This window comes from Vipera berus (assembly GCF_964194415.1).
Source record: "Vipera berus genome assembly, chromosome: 1".
NCBI classification, from domain to species: domain Eukaryota; kingdom Metazoa; phylum Chordata; class Lepidosauria; order Squamata; family Viperidae; genus Vipera; species Vipera berus.
Window position 1 is genome coordinate 145,552,181 of NC_138202.1, and position 23,983 is coordinate 145,576,163.

Consider the following 23,983-nt stretch of genomic DNA (forward strand, 5'->3'; position numbering starts at 1 on the left):
GAACTCAAAGACATTCTAAGGAAGTGGTCCCAAAGGTGTTTGTTTTTTTCAAAAGGCAACTGGACTTTCTTAGTTGAACTGAAGAAGCTTCTTGGATGCGAAGCTAAAAGTTTAAAAACCCAAGAAAGTCTAGTTGCTCTTTTGGGGGGAAAAAAAACACCTTTCAGACAACCATGACATTCCAAGGAAGCGCGAGGAGCAATTGTCCTCTTCACCCGATTCCCCCAGCAAGACTAAACGTCATACCTATCGTACGCATGTCTGTGTGTATAAACACATATGTACACATAGACGCACACATGCGCCTATGTGTCTGCGTGCGAGTGCGAGCGTATGCATACGCACATACGCACACCTTTCAGCACGTCCGCTCTGCTCTTAAAGCTAACATATGCAGATTGTTGCTCTGACGGAAAGATCCGAAGGAGTTCAAATCGCGTTTGCACTGCGCAGAAAACTGGGCTGCTTAGTTAGCTACGCGCTCGACCCGCCCTCCGCCACACCTGGAGCGTCGTACAAGCGGGAGAATGGCGTCTCCTAAACCCCGCGAGGCGCGGGAAAGGCCCTGAGCGAAACCCCACCCACCCTTCGGCCCCGTCCTTCTTTCAAATGGCTTAGCGCAGCCTGCCAATCAAGAGAAATCCCGGCCCATAAACGCGCGCACGCCCCTGGAAGGGCAGCGGTTAAGATTAGCGGACTGGGGGGGCGGGGCGGGGGGGGGGAGAAGAAGAGTGGGTCCGCGCGTGCGCTAGGAGGGAGCTGTTGGGGGGTGGGGGCAGATTAAGAAAAAAAAAGGGGGGGGAGAGGTGGAGGAGAAACAAAAACAATCGCTCGAGCGCCGCCATCTTGGCTCGCTTCTCTCCACCACGCAAGTGAATGGGTAGCTATGAAATTACCACAGGGGAGCAGCAAGGTACGGAGGGCTACTCAGCGCTCCCAGCCGGGCCTGCGCGACGATAAAAGCGGTGCTTTCCCCTTCCTTCTCTTCGTCTTGGGTTGCCGCCGCCGCCTCCTCGAGGGAAAATCTCGGCAGGGCCCTTTCTGGCCGTCGGCTCTTCAACTTTGCTACCCGGAGCTCAAAGTTGGGCATAGCCGCCTTTTCGCCTCCGCCAGCCAAGAGACCGCAGGGTTGGATCTCGGAGCAGCAGGCTTTTCGCAGTCTGGGAGGAAGAGTTAGGAGGAGGAGGAGGAGGAGGAAAAAAAAAGGCGAGGGGGCTGCTCGACCGACCGCCCGACCGCCTTCCCTTATTCTCGCTGCACGGGCTCCTCTGGTCTACGCTGCATGGGAGGCACAACGAGAGGGAGAGCCAAAGGCGAGCAAGGATTGACCGGGCTCCGTGCCCTCACCCGCCCCGTTCTCATCCACTCGCTGCGGGCGTGAAGAAAAGGGAGGAGGAAGAGGAGAAGGAGAAGAGAGGGGGGGGGAAAGGGAGGAGACGCAAACAAAAAAACCCAAATTGGACCGCGGACGGAAAAAAAAAACCAAAACCAAACCAACCCCGCCTGCCTCCGAACCGAGATCGAAGGGGTAAAAAAAACCCGGGGGTAAAACGGTGAATTGCTGAAGGTTGAGAGCGGAAGGCGAAACGAGAGGTGCCCGCCGACAAACGCGCCTCGGAAGAGCTTGAAGCGGGTTTTGTTGCTCGGGAGAGAAAAGGATCTTTTCTTTACCCACCGAGCCCGGCCGCTTATAAAAGACCGATATACCCGTATTTGACTTCCCGTGTTAAGAGCATCGCTTCACCTCTTTTATTGGAGACCTTTTTTTTATGCTACTACTTCTGCAAACCTCTCGGAAGGCTCTTGAGTCATTTTTTTAGATATTTTTTTTTTAAGAATCGTGGAAAAAAAATTCACCTTTTAACATCTGGAAAGAGCATCGTCTCCTTCCCACCCTCATTTTCATGTGATTTCAGATAACCAAATACAAAGGCGGTTTTTAAGTCTAGTCTGGGCACTTGAATGGGGGACTTCTTGTAAGAGTTGGGGAGTGCCTGAAATTTGTCGGGCAAATGAGAAAAGATCGTAAAAACGGATGGAATAAAGAAGTGGAAGTATTTTCCTTGTCTAGATAAGGACTCTCCATTCCTTCCTTAGATGTGTGATTTTACAGAGGACTGATTACCTCTTGTTTCTGCCCTCTTGTTTGCAAACATTTGTTAATAGGAAACTTGTTTTACGAATTGGTTTCCTATTGGTTGTTACATCGAAGGCATATTTATTTTGACACTTTGAAACGAAGACGAAACTGTTTCTCATCCAGATACTACATTGTGTAAAAGCAGCGTGAAGACAGTATTGTTTACTAATATTTGTGCGTTTTGCCTGTTTCCAGGACACATGGGAAATGCCGTTTGACACTAAAGAAAATACATTGTGTGCTTCAGGACAATTATTAGTTTAACATTCGGCTACTTCATTGTTGAATGTTAATTGTTATTTTTTAACCTGGATAGTTACATCCTCTTATGAATTGGATTTTTTGCCATTGCTAGGACAGAAGCCAAATGATGTATGTGTTTCCAAATGTACTGGAGGGTTAATTGAAAAAGAGCTAGAGAGACTATATTATAGAAGCTGGATTTTATTCTTATGGATGCATTATTTTCCAAATACATTATTATCACTTTGAGGAAGTGAGGGACGGATTTTCGTGTTTGTAAGATCTCAGAAGCTGGATATAGCATTTTTCCCCCTGTTGATTCTAACTATTTGGAAAATGGGAGCTGCTACAAAGCTGGTGTTTGCTGTTTTTCTTATATCTTGTTCTTCAGGCAAGTATATGCTTTTTTCATTATTAGTTCATAACAATATAACGATTCAAATGCAGTTTTACATTTTTCATAGTACTTTTAACAAAGTAATTGTTGAAATATAATTGAGTATTACTTCAAGCAAAGTATTGAAACAGGGTTTTTAAGCCACCTTTGCAACCTAGTAATTTGAAGGATTATACAATAAAGCCAAAAATTTTCCAGTTTTATAATAATTAACAGATTTTTTATATTTATAAATTTTTTAAATGAGATATGAAAATGTGTAACATTAGAATAGTTTCATTTAGGTTTAGAATTTTTTAAAAGCCTCTTTAATATTGGGAAGTGTATATAGTAGTAAACGCTGAGTTGTGCAGCAGAAAATCCACATTTTAAATTTGTAGTTTCAGGGAAGTACTTTTCTGGATAGCAACTAGTTGATAGACTTACTGTTATCTGGACAAAGCTATTCATGGATATGATCACCTGGGTTGTCTCTTCATTATTTAGAATGTAATATATGTTCTGTTTTTATTTCATTTCCAGAACAGTGCTGAGATAATAGAAAATTATAAATGAATTGATATGCAGAGTTATGGTTTCATATTACATATCTACTAGTGAAAGCTCTCTAAGATTCTGCTGAATGGTACACTTTTCTTGTGGTTATTAAATGGATGCAGTCTAGTCTTGTGTCTGTAATGTTATTGATTTGTTCTGTGTGGCCTGACTGCTGTGAAATGGCGATCACTAAGAGATTGTACAGGCTGAAGTTTGCTTAAAAGAGAAAAATGGGTAATCTTAGTTTTGGATAATAATTCTGACAAAAGTTATAATGGATTTTAAATAAAGTGCTATTAGTAAACTTGCAACCCCTCTGATACTAGTAAACTTGTAACCATTTTACCTTTCTGATAAAATATCTGTTGGGATATACAGTACTGTAGTTAGAGTCTTCAGTTGCTTTTTGACAGTAAGATTTGAAGAGGTTTCCTATGTACTTTATTTCTTATATTTGCATTTTATTTCAGTCAAGATCTACTCTTAATATGTGTTTTTAAGTATTGACAAAGCAGTTCAAGCCAACTAGGAATTTTAAGATTGATAGTAAAAAATAATTATCAGAGATGATAAAGATAATAAGTACCTTTAAATATACCTTACAAGTTTTTATAACTCGTATGGAAACTCATACATTTGCATAAATAATACAATATATTCATATTAGCTTTGTTATAAAGTTAGTCATATGTTAATTTAGTGATGATGAAGTTGCAGGGAGTAAATAATACTTCAATACTTATTCAGTAAGCTTGTTGTATATGTCTCAGATCTCTTCCAAGCAAACTGAAATTTAGGCAAACGTATTACATTCTTTGCAATGTTTTAATTTTTTATTTTTGCAGAAATGAACATTGAAAAGTTCTATACCTTTTAAGTGAGCTCCTGGGATGTTCTCAATATTTTCTCTGGTGCTCCAATTTGTTTTCTAGAATTTCTCTTTCCCTGTTGCATTGCTGTAGTAATGGAGTTGTATAAATACAAAGAAAAACATCTTGCACTGCTGTTCTAACTTTTAAGTAGTGATGGAAACTTGATCTCATGCCACAATAGGTTGATTTCACATATTATGCTAAACTGATATTTTTCTGATCATATTTAGTGAACAAGTCATTGTCTAGTTAACAACATGAATTTTGCACATTCCCAAGTCAAAAACAAATAACATGGGTTAGAAACTAAAAATCTAGTAAATCAAGTCTACTTTTGAGTAAATATAATTTTTAGAAAACTAAATTATGAACTTGAAAAATCACTATAAAATTATCACTAATATTTTTAAAATAAATTTAGCAATAATTTCTGCAGTATTCAACAAATGACTTACTGAAAACATGCATATACTGAGAAACTATGAAAAAGTACAAGTGCTCATTTACAGTAGCAAAGTAAGGGGAAAATATTGGGAGTGGTGACAATATGAGGTATCAATAGTACATTACGTAATTAGCTTTAATTTCAGAAGATTTAATTTAATAAAATGCCTGTATCTAAACATCAACTATACAATTTTCCTTATAAAATCTTATAATTGTTGGCTTGAAATATGTAAGTATAAAACTTCACAAAATTCCATAGGCAGTAGTCTTATAACCTAGGCCCTGTTCTGTTTTCCAGAATATCAGTCAGAAGCTTCTAATAACTTGTTTCTATATAATCCCTTGGACACTAAACTGTTTTGGCAGATAACCTATTCACATTTCACCAGAATTAGAGAAACATTCCTAAGAACGTCTTGTGTATAGATAAAAAATATTATAGGAAACCAATTGCTTCTTGCAGTATATTGTTTAGTCTTGATGTAACATAGTGGGTAATGAATGTGCTGTTGCTACAGAAACAGTGGTTGGGTATATGAATTGATATAATGTTTCAATCCAGTCAAACTGATCAATCTAAGAAAAGAAAGCAGATAGAATTATTTTTATTTTATTTTATTTTAATTCCATTTATATCCCGCCCTTCTCCGAAGACTCAGGGCGGCTTACAAGCTTAGCAGAATCATGTTTCCCTCTCCTTGGAATATTTATTAAAGCTATTTGGGTACTTTGTCAGTAATTAAGATTTATATCAGAAGCCCTAGAGCATAGGTTACTTGGCTATAATTGTCATGAACTTCAAAGGTATGCCTAGTATTGCAAGTTATTAATTGTAGGATCTCCATAGAACTTGAAGTTGATGAACACAAAGACTGTCAAATCCAGTTTACATTATTTGAGCTATTATTTGTATTCGTTTAGGAAGAATAAATAGTATAGGTGTATTATCTTTTTTCTATTTTTATCCTGAACAACTTAAAGGATTGTGATACAATTTGATAGTTTTCAATTATAATAAATAATATGCATGTAATGATGCTTTGATTATTTTTTTCATGAGTACTTTCAATGTTTTTGTGCTCAAAATATGCTGATTTTAATGAAAATGAAATATGCTTAATAAAATGATGAATATGGCTATAATTGGAATAGCTTCTTCTTTGCTGTATCTATCAATATATTTATTGGAGTTTAAGGGGGGAGTAAGATTTATATGAAACATTACATTTGATCTTTCTAGAAAACCTTGATTTTACATTTAATTCTATAGATTTGGGGAGTTCTTTCAGACCCCAATTATGATTTTGGAGAAATTACATAAAATAATGAAGAATTATTCTGAGAGGCATTGGTGTTTTTTAAGGAAAGTATAAGATAATCACAGAATTTGCCCTCCATCTATTGGTTCTACTATATATTTAGTCATGAAATGTGTTATTGTACATAAGAAAGGTAGCTTTACATTTTCTTAAGTTGGTCACTGGGAATAGCTGTTACTGCCCTGTTACTGTTGAGATGTATTTGAGTTAAACAAGGTGTTTGCTTTCCTCAGATACATCTCTCTTACTAACTGCTAGAAAACATACAGTTGTTTTGGGAATAAATCTGGAAGATTTTAGAAGTTTTAGAAGTTCCCTGTGAGCTTCACATTTAATAGAATTATGATTTTTAAAAATTCTATATGCTATATATGGCATATGACAACCCCCCCCCCCAACATTATTTGGCATTAAGTCTGGGTGGATTTGGATAATGTTAATAGTATGTTAATAATATCAATACTATTTTATTTACTAAATACTATATTAAATGCTACCAATACTAATCTTGACCTTGGACTCTCCTACAATCCTTATAGATGTTATGAAACATCTTACTTTTGGGCTACTTCATGCAGTCCTGACTATTCAATTGCAAACTTTTTGATATTGTATAAATCATTCTTGTTTTTTTCTTTACTGGTTCCTGGGAAGAGTTGTGAGAACTCATTTAAATAGGAATAAAAAGAGTTGTGAGAACTCATTTAAATAGGAATAAAATCTGCCTTGTGGCTTTAGACTACAGCTGTGTCTGTGAACACAACTTGGGGCTATTTGGAATATTTTTTTTAATTCAGTACAGATGTTGCATTGCCATAGTATTCTTCCCACTTGCTTATGTGCCTGTTGAGATCATTTGACATCATTAACTGTTGTACAGCACTTTACATTCAGTCTCAAAAAAGTGCTTCAGAGTATATGGGAGCATGAATTTAGCACCTGTTTTATTTCCTCAGCACAGCCTAATTACGTGTTGCAGTTAGGCACTAATCCACACTCCCAAGTTTCTTTGGGGAATTAAATCTGAAATGCTACAAGGTCTTAGTGATCATACTGATGCTAACTGCTAACCGCTAACCAAGAAATGTAGGATTATTGGTTCAGAATGAATGCCTAAATATTGTTATAGACTGGTTAAGAGTTAAGTATGAAGCGATATTGTAGCTTCAGGACTTATCAGATCAAATTTATAATCTAAACAGATTAAACTGGTTTTCCTTTATTCTTTACCCACAGGTGTTATTTCCATTAGAAGGCCTTAACATTGCATTTGATAGCATGGTTCTAGGATGCCTTATTGCATTGGGAATGTTGGGCACTGTTTTTGAGGGCTTTGTTCCTCTGTCTAGGTGGATTGTGGAAGACAGTGTTCAGAGACACAGACTTCATTTTTAATATATTTGTTTTATAACTTCTCTAAAATTTTATCTTGTACGATTTCATCACATGAAACTGTTGGATGAGAGTGCCTTGGGGATGGTCTTATATGCAACCTCAGTGATAAACTCTGAGGTTCTCAGTTCCTCTTTAAGAATTCAAATGCTCTCTGTGGTTAGCTTTGGTTTGTATGCAAATTAAGATGATTAATTGTACTGCTATTGAAATTGATAAGGAGTTTTTCTGAAAATTGTAACTAAAACTTAGCAAATTAAAATAAAACTGCATATTTATCATTATTATGGTTCAATATGGTAATGATTTTGAGGTAGTGCAGTGTAAGTGGGTACTGTACATTCAGAAACATGGTGGAATATCCCAACAGTTCATTCTGCAGACTCTGGATGATAGACAGACACACTCCTATTTCGGGTTGCATTAACATTTTAAATAAATGAGACTATCAGTGCCAGTTTAAGAAATAAAAATTGCCTATCTCATCCTTGGTGAGATGGGCACTTGAAGGGCCAGAGGTTTTGACAATTTCAGAAACAAGATTCAGTCTCAGAAATAGTCTTATTTTCTACTAACTGCATTACAAACCATTCTGTGAATCCACATTCAGTCTCTAGGTCCAAGTACATAATTAGAAGAGTTGTGACAAATGGCGCAGAACAAGTTAAATTATGCTAAATTCACAAATCGCTTATGTCTAGAATCTAGATCGCTTAAATACAAGGAGCAAGCAGGTTTGCTGTAGGAACATTATATAGACTTTACATTTCTTATAAGCACCTTCCTTTGCCATTCTTTACAGCAGCGGTTCCCAACCTTTTCTATAACCCGCACCCGTAGAACGCTTCTGATATATTCTTGTACCCCTTACAAAAGTAATACCTGGTTATGCATATACACTATAGTTTTGAAACTTACAAACCCAGGTTTTCGCACACCCTGGAATATCATCTTGCACCCCCAGTTGGTAACCCCTGTTTTACAGAGTTCTGATTTTTTTTTTCATGTTTCTGAGCAAGTCAGAAAAATAGTTGTGGATGCATTGTAAATGGACTTCTTAAAGCTTAACATCTTTTTCAGGTTGGTAAGAAGCCTTTTTAAAAAAGGTGGCCTGCTTTACTGAATAATAAAGAGATATGTTACTTGTAAGAGAGCCAAAACACTTCCAATCATTTTCAGAGTATGTACAGCTCCAGAACATACTAATACAAAACTAAAGGCTTATGAACCAAGAAGAGAGGTCTTAAAACCACAAGCTCTTCTATGCATCCCTCCCTGGTATAAATACAACTAGTAAAGTTTTGATCTAGGACCATAATAAAGTACTTTACTACTTACTAATGCCTTGTCTGCTCATTAGTAATAGTTATACTACTATAGAAATAAATCTCAATGAGGAAAACAACTTTTTTTCTGAGAACAGAGACATAAGATAATGCTGTAGGTTAATGATTACTTAATACTTCTGTATAAACGTAATAATATACACAAAGTGAGTTAAATCAAGACATTGTAAATAACATTGCAGATAATAGAGTAATTGTTCTACAGAATTATATTTACAACGTGCATCGGCAATAACATTTTGCCCTTTTACTTTAGAAAAGCAAAAATGAAATCAGTTGTTTAATTTGTGTATTTCAAATTTTGCTAGAAATTTATAATTTGACATAACACCAATTATGAGATTTTAAAAAATAGCCTTGAATCATTTGTTTACCTACAATTCAGAAAACAGTTTGAAGAAAACTTGCACTCATTTTGTACAGCCTTTCTTCTGCAAAACCTATTACACATTGGACGTATTAGTGAATATAGTAATATGAACCTTGAAAGAAAACCAAAACAGGTCTAAACCTGTTGTATTTTTAGAAGCTTAAAGATTTGGCATGATCTCAGAACTAAATCTGTTTGATAAATGGTTGTGGACTCAGTTCTAAAGTATTATGAGTATAGACTATAACATAGTTGAAATATATTTAGGAATTTCAAATAGGCCCCATTCTTATGGGCCTCTTAGTTTTTTAACTATGAAAGCTAGTTGTTTATTGCTTCACATTAAAACTTACTATACAAATAAGGTACAATAGAATAACATGATATGAAGTAGAGGACATGGGTAAAATTGGTTTCAGAAATCATTTATATACACCTTCCTTGTGTGTGTGTCTCTGTCCATTGTTTCCAAACCATTTTCATAGTAGATTGCCTCAGGATGAAAAAAAATTATGAACCACAGATTTGACTGCACAATATGTAGAATGCCAGTATTTTTATTTTTTAATTAGATTTTTATCATGCATTTATTACTTTATAAGTAACTCAAAGTGGCAAACATACCTAATATACCTTGTTCTTATTTTCCCACAGCAGCAACCCTATGAGGTGAGTTGGGTTGATAGAGTGACTGGCACCAAGTTAGCTTTCATACCTAAGGTGGGGACCAAAACCCATAGTCTCTGTGTTTCTAGGCCAGCTCCTTAATCACTATACAAAACTTTCTATATTTAAAAATATATTAGTTGATAAATAATCTGTAATCTCCAGATAGCCTTACTGGATGGAGGAGCTGTTAGAGGTTTTGTATAGATTGATTTAAAGTAAGGATATCCTGAATGAATCCATCATGAATTATAGCAGTTAAAGAATCAAGTTTCCCATTAGTAGTTAAAAATGTAACTTTATTTTCCAATTAAAATTTATTAATTTATAACTATAAAGAGTTTACTGTATTAATAGGTAATAGTTCAACCTGCAAGTTACAACTCATAGAGAAAACAAATGGCCAAAGGTTTCCAGAGAACTAATGGTTATTGAGTAAAGCAGCTTACTTATGGATGAAAGCAATGTTTATTTAGAGGACATATTTCTAATTTTATAAAATTCACCTTTGTAGTTGTTGGAAAACCTTTGAGGAGCAATAAAATGTAAAAAAAATTAATGTGCATTATGCTTAAATTTATTAGTGATGTATAGGATAAATCTTTCAAGCGAGGCTAGATCCCAATGCCTGAGATGGCTTGCTAGCCTCTAACTGCATAAAGTCGAAGTGCATGTGTTTATATGTGGGATTCTACTCTGAATCATAATTGGAAATCTGCACGTTGTGGCTGTCATAAGTAGTAGTAAACAATGCTTGCTGACAAGGCTTTACCTTTTTTGTTGCAATTTCACCCATGTGTCTTTTGTACTCAAAAAAATAAATCCTATTTTCATCTATAGAATAGGAGAAATGGGAATAGTTTATGCAGTGAACACAGTTTCAGGGAAATCCTCTCACCTAGTTGCTTCTTTGGTTGAAACTAGGAGGATGAAAACCTTATAGCTTGAACAGAGCTTCTGAAGCCTTTGTAGTTTCATCACTTTCAAATTCAAGCAGGAGGATAAGTTATGTTCTCATGTACTAACAGAAAAAAAAACAAGAAAGAAATGGTTGAAAGCTGTTTGAAAAAGTTGCCTTAAAATGCTTTCTTCTGGCTTTTTGATAGAATCTCTTAATTCATCACTTGAACATACAGGATGAACAGGCTTCTGCTTCCACCATAACTCTTGATGATTCATGACAAAGTACAACAATAAAATGTCCACAGTAACCTGGAATTAAAATTAAAGTCACAGAACATATTACCCTATGATATCACAGACCATCCCCAATCCCTCCAGAATAACTTGGTTTTAACAAGTTTCTGAAAGCTATTATTGATGGAGCCAGTCTCACCTCTATGGGGTGGATTCTGTTCTTGAGACTTGAGATCATCATGGAAAAACAGCCTTAGAGCCTCAGCTCTTCTCCTGAAAGTGGGGCACTACTAAAAGTTTCTTCCATATCTCAGATGGGTCAACTTTAATTTGAGGATGGAGTCCTGAAGGCACCATTCTATATACAAATTTATACATCTGAACAAGTTAGGTTAAGCTTCATGACATATTTTTAAAAATGCTGTCTATTATCCTCAACTTTTATATTAATCTCTATAAGAAAGCATCAGCCCTCCTAAATGTGCCCAAAGCAATTGCAAAGAGGGGAAGCCTTAAGTTCTCTGCTTTATGAGAAATCAACTCGACTGCAAACAATGGCATCACAAAAACATTAAAAGCTAGCACAACTGGGAATGACTGACGCCACCACCACAAGAGTAGCTGGACTCTCAAAATCTTGCAGGCTTCAGATGTTACAAAAGCTCTCAACTCAACTTGGAATGTGTACGAATTTTTTAATAAACTGGCAGAAAATGTGGATAATTGTGGAAAACAAATTGGCCAGAGTGGGGAACATTTAATGGTTGTCAACTGAAATTTTGATATAGTTTTTTCTGTGTGTATGTGTGTGAAGAAGATAAAATTGAAAACCTTGTATTGTTGGGCACAACTTTCAGATGAAATCTATCCCTGTAGTTCAGCCGATTGTAACACTGTCCTGAGATCTTGTAATTTGACCAAGAAGCAAAATTAACCCTATTAAGAGTAGTCAAAGAAATACCATTGTTCCAAACTCTGATGAAACTCATGATGCATTTTACAGTAGGCACTGAAAGAACTTTGAAACATGTGCAACTTAGTACTAAAAATAAATCAATATTTTAAAGCTATAGCAGTTTTTGTGAATTAATTTGCCACTGACATTTGCAATTCGGGCAATCATTGCAAGTCTGTAATTAAAAAGTATCAAAGCTAAAGGCAGATTTGGTAACCAGACAAATACTACTACTGTGCCATTAGAATCAGAACAAGCAGCCTTTGTTTTATTTATGAATATGTACGTAATAGAACAATATTTTTTTTGCTCACTTGTCTCCCTGTCAAACTGTTCGATTGGAGGCTTGATTGGATTCCACACATACTATTTCTTTCTCCCAGCTAAGGAGGAATAATTCCTGTATCTCTACAGGGCTTTGATAGACTACATGCAAAATAGCAGGGAGGTGTTTTTGTTAAATTGTCAGTGTAAATTATGTGCATAAAACAAAATGTTAGGTTGAGAAACTGTTGAGTTGCACAGAAAAGGCTAGAAATTATGTGTGTCCCTTTAAAACACGCATTGTGGGCCGTATCGGGACTTATTTTGCCTTTGCGGGGCCAGGGCGGGCGTGGCCTGCGCAGAGCGCAGCCGGCCCTTGGGCCACGTGTTTGACATGCCTGCTTTAAAAGCTGAATGTCTTTGTGGTGAATGCAGACTCTGCCATCTTGTGCATATTTTGTGCATCATGGTTTGTGTAAGTTACATATATATTAGAAGAAAATTGAGAGGTTTGTGTTAACTCTGCCATTTATTTATTCTTCATTGTTTGAAGTATGAGGTTTTTCCCCCCTATTTATCTTACCCTCATTCAGGCTCAGAGTCTCACTCCTTCAGCCTGCCTTTGCTTGTTACATTGAAGGTCAAAGGAGAAGGCAGAGAAGACAGTTCCTGCCTATATACAATACAGTGCTTCCATAGGAAATTGCTGGAGGCTGAAAACACCTTTACAGGATAGTTGCAACATGTTCAAGCACATCAAGCTCACTACTTTATGTTTGCACCAAGATTTCACTGTGTGTCTATACAGACAAAGTGCAAACCACATAAAATTGAGAGTGCCTTAGTCAGGTTACATAAAAAAAAAACCTACCAAACTTTATTATCATTGCCAGCTCTTCTGATGCATCGCTTTCTTGTTAACCAGATGAATATATGGAAAGAAAAGGATTAGTTAATAATTTTTGCCAATTGCAGATTCTGATAGAGCTGAGCCTTATGTTACATTACAAATTGTGGGAAATCCCTGCTGAGGGAAAATATTGCAAATGTTTGCTTTTGGATAGATTGATTGAAAGTAAGGATATCCTGAATCGTTTCTTGTTTCCTGTTAGCTAGCACCTGGGGAAAGTTGATTTTGAATTGCAGGGATTAGGAAAGATAGAGGTAATCCTTGACTTACTACCACAACTGAGACTGGAATTTTGGCCATTAAATCATGCAGACGTTAAATGTGTCATTATGTGACCTGACCCAATTTTATGACCGTTTATACTATGGTTGTTATGCAAGTCACCATGGTTATTAAGCAAATTGCTGGTCTTTAAGTAAATCACTTGGTTATTAAGCAAGTCAATAAAGAGAATATTTGTATCTCAGGGTTGAAATGATGTTCTCTGAACTTAGTTGTTTTTTTACAGATGTTTCATCTGTAAACTAGATAATATCATACCCAGTTTGGGCAATGAAACTATAAGAAATCAGCCAAGCTCAGAGAGTGTCAAGGACCCCTCATTAAGCAAATCCTGCTTCCCCAATTGATTTTGCTTGCTGGCTGGGAAAGATGCAGATCAAAATCACATGACTGCAAGACTGCAATTATCATAAATGTGAGCTGATTGCCAAGCGCCCAAATTGCAATGATGTGACCAGTTTTGAGGATGGATTGTATTTTTCCCCAAGACCATTGTAACTTTGAACCATTATTAAACAAATGATTGTAATCGAGACGGGAGGAAAATGGATTTGATGTTGAGATAATCTATGCATTAAAACAACTTTAAAGGTATGACAAGTTTGTAAAGGGAGAGCCATCAGCCACAGCATTCTAGATCTGGACTTTTCAACTGGTGGTACGCATACCACTAGTAGTATGTTGGGACCTGGCAGGTGGTATGCCTAGGATTGGTTGAACAGCACTGTAAAAAAAAATGTTAAAAAAAGTGTAAAAGTGGATGAGGTGAAGCCGCAGCGGCGCCACGCAGGCTTGTGGGAAAGAGCTAGAACTGCACATTTCCTGGGTCCTACTGAGAGCCTAGGATCAAAGCGCGCAGCTCCAGCTGATTGGCGGCAGCCTTGGGGGTGGCAGGCAGCCTCACGCAGTCTTCAGGCAGAGATTCAGATGGAGCTACGAGAGGCATTGCCTGCCTGGGTCCTGCGGAGAGCCCAGGATCAACAGGATCAGCGCACGCAGCTCTAGCTGATTGGGAGTGGCAAGCAGCCTCACGCAGTCTTCAGGCAGAGATTCAGCTGGAGCTGCGTGAGGCATTGCCTGGGTCCTGCTGAAGGGGAGAGAAGAGAGGATATTAAAGGGGGTGAGGGAAGAGATGTATTAAAGGGGGTGAGGGAAGAGGATATTAAGGGGTGAGAGGATATTAAAGGGGGTGAGAGAAGAGAGGATATTAAAGGGGGTGAGGACTACCTGTACTTTATCACTTTTTTCTGGGGTGGTGTTTTTTGTGTTTTGTTTTGTTTTGTTTTTTGGTGATCACATTTTTGACACCTTGCTAGGTGACTGGTGGTACTTGGATATTGCCATATTCCAAAAGTGGTACAATCGGTGAAAAGGTTAAAAAGGTTAAAAAGTCCTGTTCTAGATAGTCTAAACTTTTTACCATCAGGCATATCTGTTGATTTCTCTGTGTACATTGCCAGTAGTCTTTTCCATTACCTCTCAGCTTGCAAATTTTCCTGTGTTACTCTGGGGCTGGTGCTCTACTGATGTTACATTTTTAAAACCTTCTGATTCATACCTCAAGAGATCCAAAAACATACTCCTTAGTTTCACAGAATGGGGTCACAAGGCTTATCAGCCAAACTACAGTTTTGTTTGCCTAGAGTTGCTTTCCTGGACTATATTATACACCTGGGTGCAAGAAAATTTTTCCCTGGCAGAGTAGGTCTAATTCTTCAATTTCTACTATATTCTATTAAGCACCAGGTGAGAGCCTTACTTGAAACTGTAGATTTCTGTAAGATTTGGATACCAGCATTTGGCAGGCTAGCTAAACTTTTTGTGACTACTAAAGAGTGACCTGTAATCCGTTGTTTTGAACAGCACAGTAGGATATCTGAGAGCTTTGGCTGCTATTGTCCTTATTCAAATATAAAAGACTGGGTTATGGGTTTTCCGTTGACCATGATTTTGTTCCTCATGAGGATCCAGCCATTCTCCTCAAATGTCAAACTCAAGCTCAAACATCAGCATTTAGCTGCTTATGAAGCAGAGCTTCTAGCTCAGGGGTGTCAAAAGTCGCAACGTCACGCGACATGTCGCGATGTATCGTGACTTTTTCCCCATTGCCGGCAATGGGGTGGGCGCAGTTTTGGTATGACACATTTGGCCCACGGGCCGGCAGTTTGACACCCCTGTTCTAGCTACTCCAAAAGCGAGTTTGAAGTAACTTTGAATCCTGTAATTCTGCTTCCTGAGATTACAGATGAAGGAAGTTACCATCATGATTATTTGCAAACCATAATAATTTATTTATTTTGTACATTGCCTTTATTATTTTACAAATAATAAAGTTAACATATCCCACATACCATCTTCCTCCTATTTTCCCCACAATAACAACAGTACTGTGAGGTGGATTGGGCTGAGAGAGAGTGACTGGCCCAAAGTCTTAACCAGTAGAGAGAGCTCATTCAGATCTTACTAATATGGCCCTACAAAATCCTGACTTTTGAATTCTTCTCAGATGGGTCTTCGTTTGTGGTTAACTCTGTTCAAGAGAGACAGTTTTGTTTTTCATGCTTATTGTATTACAAAAGACAAAACTCTTAATGTTTTCAGTGACTTGCCTGTAAAATAAAATTGTTAGATTTCCTTTTTGCAGACTACCTGGAGGTAAGGGATATCCTCTTTTTTTCTACACTCTTAAGTGCTGATTGGTGGGCATCACATTATTGCATTTGATTTCACTATTAAGTAAGAACACTTCCAATGGCCCAATTATTTTTAGAGGACATTAATTGCCCAAATATGCAAGTGGTGTTTCTGGAATACTTGTATTAATTTAATTAATTATGAAGCAGTTTGGGATGTTAAAATGCAGACCTGCACAGGGCAAATAGCCAAACATAAGAGCATGTAAAAGAATGCTGCCAAGGCCTCGACGTAACACTGAAGGCACTAGATTACCTCTTAGATTGTGGTGGACTTGCTGCATTCATGGTTTTAAAACTCTTAAAGTCCTGGCAAAGAATTTGTTACAATGGTACTGAAAAAAGCGACTTACAACCATTTTTCACCCTTACGTCACATGATCAGAATTCAGCCCCTTGGTAACTGGCATGTATTTATGACAGTTGCAGTATCCTGACATTATGTGATCAACCTTTGCAACCTTCTGACAAGCAAATATGTTGGTAAGCCAGACTCAATTAACAGCTGTGTTACTAAATAAGTGCAGTGATTCAATGAACAACTATGGCAAGGAAGGTTGTAAAATGGGGCAAAACCTATCTGTCTCAGCAACAGAAATTTTGGGCTCAATTGTGGTCATAAGTCAAGGACTATCTGTAATCAATGTCTGATCACTTTCTGATGTAGCGCATATACTGAATGTATCATTTGTTTCTGTACACAATATAAAGACTTGGTCCCCCTTAATAAAAGTGGGGTTTTTTGCTTGAATAACTTGGTGATTCATATTTTCAGATATGCAAAAAAGCCACTTTGCAAAGGTAAAAGTATTTGTTCTCCCATAGGGAATAGGTCTTCACCTCCATGCAAACTCAGGATGCCTGAGTTTCAAGGCAACACAACTGAAATGATTAATCTTCACATATTAGATGAGGGGTCCTCAACTTCTGGGCTGTGGCCCATTAGTGGGCTATGAACTATGTGCAACCTGGCTGTGGAAATGGCAGGTGAGTGTGCACATGCACACCCCCACTTGCACAAGCAGTAGGTGAGCATGTGCATACATGCCCTGTTTGTAAGCTGCATATAGGCTTGCCAGCCGCTCGCATGGAACCATCCCCTCTCCCCCCCCCCCAAACGGTCCGTAAGGCCAGAAAGATTCAGGAACTCTGTATTAGATTATTCTATTACACTAAAACTGAAATGTATTTTCCTGGTGGCAAAATAAAACCGGCTGAATTAGATAATGATAGAAAATGTAAATTCTTCATCTACCAGGTTCTTTTCTACCTGTGCATCTGATTGCAAAGATTGGTTGAAATTTTATAAATGAAGATGCAGGACTGGTACCTTCAATTAGTTTATATTAGGATGAGTATTATTTTAGGGGATGGAGGTAGCAGCCCAGCTTCCTGATCTTCTGGAAAGCTACAGGAAGCCATGGTGATATTTTAGGAAGAGATTGCCTAAAAATATTTAGTCCATTGGGAGGTAATTGGGAGTAGCCTCTTTGTCTACGCCAGTTTGCCTTTTCTAAGATTATACAGTGGTGGATGTATAAATCTGCCCTCATTCTATGGACAATTGCAGGCAACAGAAATAAACTAGAATAAAATTTTAAATATTTTCATATCCTTCCCTCCCCAAAGATGTCTATTTAAAATTTGTCAGATTTATTATGTAGTCTCAGCTTGCTGTATACTGCATAGTTTAAAGAGAAATGACTTCTTTATTGCCTTAAAAGGACTGACTCTTTTGGTAATGCTGACAGTGAAGAAAAGATTTTCTATGTACCGTACTTTTCTATGGATCTGCTTAATGTCAGCTAGCAAAAAGCTCTGTTGCTAGCTAGGGGTTTACTTTTAAATTACTTTACCTAATCAGTTATCCCTTGAAGAACACAAAAGCTTAGGGTGATTATTACAATGATCACAGATGATCAAGTTGCATTATATTTTATAGATATGCTCAGGGTTTGTGCCATAGATTTAACCAAACCTAAATGGATTTTGCCATAATGTAGTTTTATACTAAGAGTTTGCATGCTTTTCAGCTTTTACAGTTACAGAATATTGAACACTACTTGAAGAACTAAGACCTACTATGTTAGTTTGTTTTATGTTAATGTTTCTGAATGGGATTTGTTAATTTCATAAAATAACTTTTAGACATCAGTTCCTGTTCTTTTTTCAAAAATGTTTATTGGTATTAACCATCCAGGTAGCCAGTTGATGCTTAGCTTGAGTCTTGCTTCAGGTCTCAATTAGACAGACACTTGCACACTTGAGGAGATGACAGTTGACAAGGAAGGCAAACCCGAACAGTGGCTGAAAATGGGAGCTTGCCTGAATGATTTTGCTTCAAAAGCCAGAGTTTCACAAGCGGAATCCACACAAACATCAGATAGTTGAATCCAACAAAAGAATTATGAAGTAGATCTGCATTTTAAATTAGGCTGGACTCAGCTATCTTTAGTCAAGAAATTTACTCTCTTGTAAGCAAAGAGCCTCCTAGAACAGGGGTCTTCAAACTTGGCCCTTTTATGACTTGTGGACTTCAACTCCCAGAATTCCTCAGCCGGCTGAGGAATTATGGGAGTTGAAGTCCACAAGTTCTAAAAGGGCCAAGTTTGAAGACCCTTGTCCTAGAATATCTTTGTTCTACTCACTAGGGAGGGTGTGGGGGGGGATGGAAGGCCCTACATCATCACCATTCCACCTGACCATTCCAGCTGTTCTGGTGGTGCCTGTGTTTTGAGTCTCAGGTGATTCTTAGTTTTGTGTCTCCTGAGGCTGACTTTCTTTTGGAGGAAATTTTCAGTTTCCTGAGCCATGACAGTTGCACAGTCAACCAGATGTTTAGCCTGCATTTGGCATTTTTGTCCACCTGTTTTGTTAGAATAACAACCTTTAATGCAGCTTTGAAATTTCCTTTTAGCAGGCTATCAATTTAATGTTAAAGTGTATTTTAATTTTAAAATAAAACCAGACACCAGGGAGGTAGTAGGCTCCCCATTATTCTAAGTGTTTCAATAGAGGCTGTGTTGCTATTTGTCAGGGATTCTTTTTACTTTGGATTTCCTTCAAAGCAAGGAATCATATCTTATGTAGTAATAGTCCATTAGAACTATGATCTGTGAAAGCTGGTTCTTCCTCATGCAATTCTTGGCACAGCCTCAAAATTTCCTTTAAGGTTTTTAAGAACTTGCTGGGGCAGAATAATGACACTTGAAGGAATATTGGGGATAGATTTCATTCTGTAAACCGAGAGTGGCAACACTGAGTATTTGTCAGTATTCTCTTTTTAAATTGCTGAATAAACATTAGGGATAAGGAAGATAGATGAATCTCTAAAGGTCCAAAATAGCGACGGAATATTACTATTATGAATAAGTATCAAATATTTTTTAAAAAATCTTTTAGCTTTACGTTATTTTGTTGAAGAAAGCAATTGACAAGTTTATATAGAGTAAAAAAAGTACCGTATATACTTGAGTATAAGCCGACTCGAGTATAAGCCGAGACCCCCAATTTCACCCCCCAAAACTGGAAAAAGTTATTGACTCGAGTATAAGCCGATCCGCCGTTCTGCAAGCCTGAATACACAGGAATACCCTGTGTGGCCGCGGCTCGTCGGCAGGTCTCCGTTCCTCCTGCCGACCTTTGGGGAGGTTTGGGCGCCTCCCCAAACCTCCCCAAACGTCGGCAGGTCTCCGTTCCTCCTGCCGACCTTTGGGGAGGTTTGGGCACCTCCCCAAACCTCCCCAAACCTCGGCAGGTCTCCGTTCCTCCTGCCGACCTTTGGGGAGGTTTGGGCGCCTCCCCAAACCTCCCCAAACCTCGGCAAGTCTCCGTTCCTCCTGCCGACCTTTGGGGAGGTTTGGGCGCCTCCCCAAACCTCGGCAGGTCTCCGTTCCTCCGCGCAGACCTGCCGACCTTTGGGGAGGTTTGGGCGCCTCCCCAAACGTCCCCAAACCTCGGCAGGTCTCCGTTCCTGTTTGGGGAGGTTTGGGCGCCTCCCCAAACCTCCCCAAACCTCGGCAGGTCTCCGTTCCTCCGCGCAGACCTGCCGACGTTTGGGGAGGTTTGGGCGCCTCCCCAAACCTCCCCAAACCTCGGCAGGTCTCCGTTCCTGTTTGGGGAGGTTTGGGCGCCTCCCCAAACCTCCCCAAACCTCGGCAGGTCTCCGTTCCTCCGCGCAGACCTGCCGACCTTTGGGGAGGTTTGGGCGCCTCCCCAAACGTCCCCAAACCTCGGCAGGTCTCCGTTCCTGTTTGGGGAGGTTTGGGCGCCTCCCCAAACCTCCCCAAACCTCGGCAGGTCTCCGTTCCTCCGCGCAGACCTGCCGACCTTTGGGGAGGTTTGGGCGCCTCCCCAAACGTCCCCAAACCTCGGCAGGTCTCCGTTCCTGTTTGGGGAGGTTTGGGCGCCTCCCCAAACCTCCCCAAACCTCGGCAGGTCTCCGTTCCTCCGCGCAGACCTGCCGACCTTTGGGGAGGTTTGGGCGCCTCCCCAAACGTCCCCAAACCTCGGCAGGTCTCCGTTCCTGTTTGGGGAGGTTTGGGCGCCTCCCCAAACCTCCCCAAACCTCGGCAGGTCTCCGTTCCTCCGCGCAGACCTGCCGACCTTTGGGGAGGTTTGGGCGCCTCCCCAAACGTCCCCAAACCTCGGCAGGTCTCCGTTCCTGTTTGGGGAGGTTTGGGCGCCTCCCCAAACCTCCCCAAACCTCGGCAGGTCTCCGTTCCTCCGCGCAGACCTGCCGACCTTTGGGGAGGTTTGGGCGCCTCCCCAAACGTCCCCAAACCTCGGCAGGTCTCCGTTCCTGTTTGGGGAGGTTTGGGCGCCTCCCCAAACCTCCCCAAACCTCGGCAGGTCTCCGTTCCTCCGCGCAGACCTGCCGACCTTTGGGGAGGTTTGGGCGCCTCCCCAAACGTCCCCAAACCTCGGCAGGTCTCCGTTCCTGTTTGGGGAGGTTTGGGCGCCTCCCCAAACCTCCCCAAACCTCGGCAGGTCTCCGTTCCTCCGCGCAGACCTGCCGACCTTTGGGGAGGTTTGGGCGCCTCCCCAAACCTCCCCAAACCTCGGCAGGTCTCCGTTCCTGTTTGGGGAGGTTTGGGCGCCTCCCCAAACCTCCCCAAACCTCGGCAGGTCTCCGTTCCTCCGCGCAGACCTGCCGACGTTTGGGGAGGTTTGGGGAGGCGCCCAAACCTCCCCAAAGGTCGGCAGGAAGAACGGAGACCTGCCGAGGTTTGGGGAGGTTTGGGGAGGCGCCCAAACCTCCCCAAAGGTCGGCAGGTCTGCGCGGAGGAACGGAGACCTGCCGAGGTTTGGGGAGGTTTGGGGAGGCGCCCAAACCTCCCCAAACAGGAACGGAGACCTGCCGAGGTTTGGGGACGTTTGGGGAGGCGCCCAAACCTCCCCAAAGGTCGGCAGGTCTGCGCGGAGGAACGGAGACCTGCCGAGGTTTGGGGAGGTTTGGGGAGGCGCCCAAACCTCCCCAAACAGGAACGGAGACCTGCCGAGGTTTGGGGACGTTTGGGGAGGCGCCCAAACCTCCCCAAAGGTCGGCAGGAGGAACGGAGACCTGCCGAGGTTTGGGGAGGCGCCCAAACCTCCCCAAAGGTCGGCAGGAGGAACGGAGACCTGGGGAGGTTTGGGGAGGCGCCCAAACCTCCCCAAAGGTCGGCAGGAGGAACGGAGACCTGCCGAGGTTTGGGGAGGCGCCCAAACCTCCCCAAAGGTCGGCAGGAGGAACGGAGACCTGCCGAGGTTTGGGGAGGCGCCCAAACCTCCCCAAAGGTCGGCAGGAGGAACGGAGACCTGCCGAGGTTTGGGGAGGCGCCCAAACCTCCCCAAAGGTCGGCAGGAGGAACGGAGACCTGCCGAGGTTTGGGGAGGTTTGGGGAGGCGCCCAAACCTCCCCAAAGGTCGGCAGGAGGAACGGAGACCTGCCGACGTTTGGGGAGGTTTGGGGAGGCGCCCAAACCTCCCCAAACGTCGGCAGGTCTGCGCGGAGGAACGGAGACCTGCCGAGGTTTGGGGAGGCGCCCAAACCTCCCCAAACGTCGGCAAGTCTCCGTTCCTCCGCGCCCTGCCTGCCTGCTTCTTTCCGCTGCGGAAAGAAGCAGGCAGGCAAGGCGCGGAGTTTGGGGAGGTGCGCGCGCACCTCCCCAAACCTCCCCAAACTTCGGCAGGTCTCGGACGGCGGTGGCTTGGGAGAGGTGCGGGCGATCCCGGAAGCACCAAAGCCTCGGCCGCGCACAAGTCCTCGGTAAGTTTTTTTTGTTGACTGGAGTATAAGCCGAAGTGGAATTTTTCAGCCCAAAAAGTGGGCTGAAAAATTCGGCTTATACTCAAGTATATACGGTATATGCTTTAATGATACTAAATATTTTCTCTTTTTTAAATATCACAATAGCTCAACAAGTAAACATTTTTAGGTTTTATCCAATGTAGCAGGACTTTCTTTTTGTAAATCCCCAACTTTCTTTCAAATGTACTTAAAAGTTTTATTTAATTTATATGCTGGTCATGCAATATTTGCACAGTGGAACTAGGAGAGCTAAACAAAATGATTTAAATTTTCTTGAAGTAGAATTCAGCATGCTATATTATTTTGTCTGCTTATAAAATCCATTTTGTTTGAAGTGGACATTTTAAAAGGCCATGAAACAGATAACCATTATTTGGGGGAAATGCATATAAAAAACTGGTTTTCTGGGAAAAAAGCAAACAGAAGTAACAAGAAACAGAGTTGAAAGTAAAAAACTCAGGGGCAGAAAATCAATATTTGCATATATAATTTACTTGTATGTATACATGATCTACAACAGTAAAATATAATAACATTGAGGAAAATCATGAATAATTAAGGCACTTAAAAAGCATTTAAAAATAACAAATTGACAGGTTTGTAGCTAGGGATGAAAGTGGGAGAGGGCATTAGGCTATAACCTGTTAAGAAATTTAAAACTACTCATCTGTTATACTAAAAGTAATTTATTTGAATTATATTATGTCATTCTTCAAGGATCTGGAATAAATCTGAACTTTCTTAATTCTGTAAAGTAGACTAAACTTTCAGTTTTTAAAATATAATTGAAATGATGACAAATCCTATGCTTTTTTCATTAATCTATATTTGCATCCTTGGAATGACAAAAGAACAACTTTTCCCTTCCCTCGAGGTAGTACGTAAACATGTGGCAAGATTCATGGGAAATAGATGAGATAATAGTGTTCATAAAATACAAAAGTAAAAAAAGGTGGGATTTAGATACATCGATGCAGAGATTTTTAATAGTCTTGAGTGACGCTACAGATGTATAATGGCCATTTGTTCTGAGTTGCCCTAGCTGAAAAAAGTGATAATAGGACCTCAAAGCTCTGGCTGTCCCAGCATACCTGTGGTCACCTGATCATAATTTGGGCACTTAGCAACAGCTCACATTTAGAAACGCTGCATGTGATAACAATTTGCAACCTTTTTAGCCATCTGCCAACAAGCAAAGTCAATGGGGGAAAGCCATCACAAATTGTAATTACATGTCTCGCTTAATGACCATGATAGCTCCCTTAAAGATTGTGGCAAAAAGGTAATACAATTTAGTGCAGTCGTGTGATGCCTCACTTAACATTCACCTTGCTTAACAATGAATTTTCCTGTCCCAATTTTGGTCATAAGTCAAGGGCTACCTATATCTGCATAACAAAGAGTTGAATTTCCGGGTGGTTATTACTAAAGGATAATCTTATCTACAGTAGTTCATGTTGTAGAAGCTTGCTATATGTATTGCTGCAAGGCATAGTAAATGAAGGTGCCCTTAAAGATGACTTGGGAATTGCACCTAAACAGAGTGTGGCAGCTCCTATTAGATACAGAGAATATAGGTAGTTCTTGACTTACGACCACAATTGACCCCAAAATTGCTATTGTTAAGTGAGTTTTGCCCCATTTTACGACCTTTCTTGCCACAGTTTTTAAGTGAATCACTGCAGTTGTTAAGTTAGTAACATGGTTATTAAGTAAATCTG

At 40.3% G+C, this 23,983-nt stretch overlaps 1 protein-coding gene across 2 annotated transcripts in view; it reads left to right on the forward strand.

The window, feature by feature from the left end:
• Nucleotides 1-824: 824 nt before the first annotated feature.
• ACVR2A (activin A receptor type 2A) overlaps nt 825-23,983 on the forward strand; it is a 59,752-nt gene continuing 36,593 nt past the window's right edge. Inside the window, exons 1-2 of one of the 2 annotated variants that reach the window (XM_081312589.1) lie at nt 831-913; nt 2,501-2,774. In XM_081312589.1, coding sequence (XP_081168715.1) covers nt 2,720-2,774 — 55 coding nt within the window. In that variant the 5' untranslated portion in view covers nt 831-913; nt 2,501-2,719. Of the gene's footprint in view, nt 2,775-23,983 lie in introns of both variants that reach the window. The other variant, XM_081312588.1, reaches the window with a different exon arrangement.